Raw genomic sequence first — 1353 nt, 5'->3', positions numbered from 1 at the left:
CCCCAAATAAGGTGAGAACCATGGTGTAAAGGAGAGAAAAAGAGACCTCAAAAACAGGGCGACTGAGCACAAGAGGGGGGCGGGGGAAGAAAAAGGAAAAAGAAGACTGCAACTTGCTCCCAGGGACTGGAGAAAATTAAAAAAGGTTGGAATCCATCAGTGTTCATTAGTCATCTTCTCCTTCATCTTCTTCACCTTCATCCTCATCCCCTTCTTCATCAATATCTTCCAACCCTTCCTCTTCTTCTTCATCATCATCATCTTCTTCTCCTTCCCCTTCATCATCATCCATGTCAGGATCCAAGTAGTACTGTAAAGGGTTTGGCCAAATGTCATCTTTGATGACTTCTCCTAACTCATCTGCACCTGCATCAGAATGGTCAGTAAACCAGGAAAAGAAGCTCTCTGGTTCCTCGTGCTGTCTCTCCCTGCTGGCTTTATTCTGTGTTTGACTTGCACGTTTCGTCAAATCCTTTCCAGATTTCCATTTGATTTCAGTGGACTTTGAAGATGGATCACCACTCTCATTCAGATGAAACTCTTTGGAGAGAACTTTATTTTCGAAGTAAGGATTTTCATCAAAATAAAAATCTGTTCTGTAACCTGATTTAATATCTTCAAATTCTGTCACTTCAACTCTTGTCAAATAATGCAGCGCCTCTTCATCCTCTTCCCCAAGCAATGCAGACACCTGTGGATGGTTGACAAATGTTGTTACCCCCAAATTTGGGATTTTGGTGATCAATTCTGACCTCTTCTGAAAAAATGGTTGGCGGAGTTTGTTATATTTCTGTTCTACTTTCAAAATCTCCTCCCTGGCTTGTTCATTAAGTCTGTCTGTTTCATTTTGTACTTCATCAGTATGTTCAATCGCTTCTTGCTGTTCTTTTTCTCCCTTCGGCACGTCCGGAGGGGTCGGCTTCTTCTCCAGCTTGGGGGCTGGAGCCAGTTTCCGTTTCTTCGTTTGCGGTGGGAGCGAGGACTGGCATTTGGGGGCCATGCTGTGAGGCAGGTCCGAGGATCTGATCGCTGGGAAGTGGCCGGGCTCCAAGGCGCACTGAGCACTCTACAGTAGTCTCCCTTATTTATGGTTTGTTTTGCAATCAAAGGCGGTTTCAAAATATTAAATGAAAATCACAGAAATAAACAATTCATAGGTTTTAAATGTTGTGCCGTTCTGAGTAGCATAATGAAATCGCATGCTGACCCACTCTGTCCTGCCTGGGACTTGAATCCTCCCTTTGTCCACACTGTGTAGACACTGCCTATGCAGTTAGTCATGTAGTAGCTGTCTTGGTTATCACATTGACTATTGCAGTATTGCAGTGCTTATGTTCAAGTAATCCTTATTTT

At 43.5% G+C, this 1353-nt stretch overlaps 1 protein-coding gene across 1 annotated transcript; it reads right to left on the bottom strand.

Annotated features, from left to right (window-relative positions):
- On the bottom strand, nt 1–1000 carry LOC103297382 (protein SET-like). The gene has a single exon (XM_008154080.3). The coding sequence runs from the start codon at nt 998–1000 to the stop codon at nt 167–169; it is 834 nt and encodes a 277-aa protein (XP_008152302.2). The 3' UTR covers nt 1–166.
- Between the last annotated feature and the right edge of the window lie 353 nt (nt 1001–1353).

This window comes from Eptesicus fuscus, chromosome 15 (genome assembly GCF_027574615.1).
Source record: "Eptesicus fuscus isolate TK198812 chromosome 15, DD_ASM_mEF_20220401, whole genome shotgun sequence".
Lineage (NCBI taxonomy): Eukaryota > Metazoa > Chordata > Mammalia > Chiroptera > Vespertilionidae > Eptesicus > Eptesicus fuscus.
This window is presented reverse-complemented; position numbering and strand designations above follow the sequence as displayed.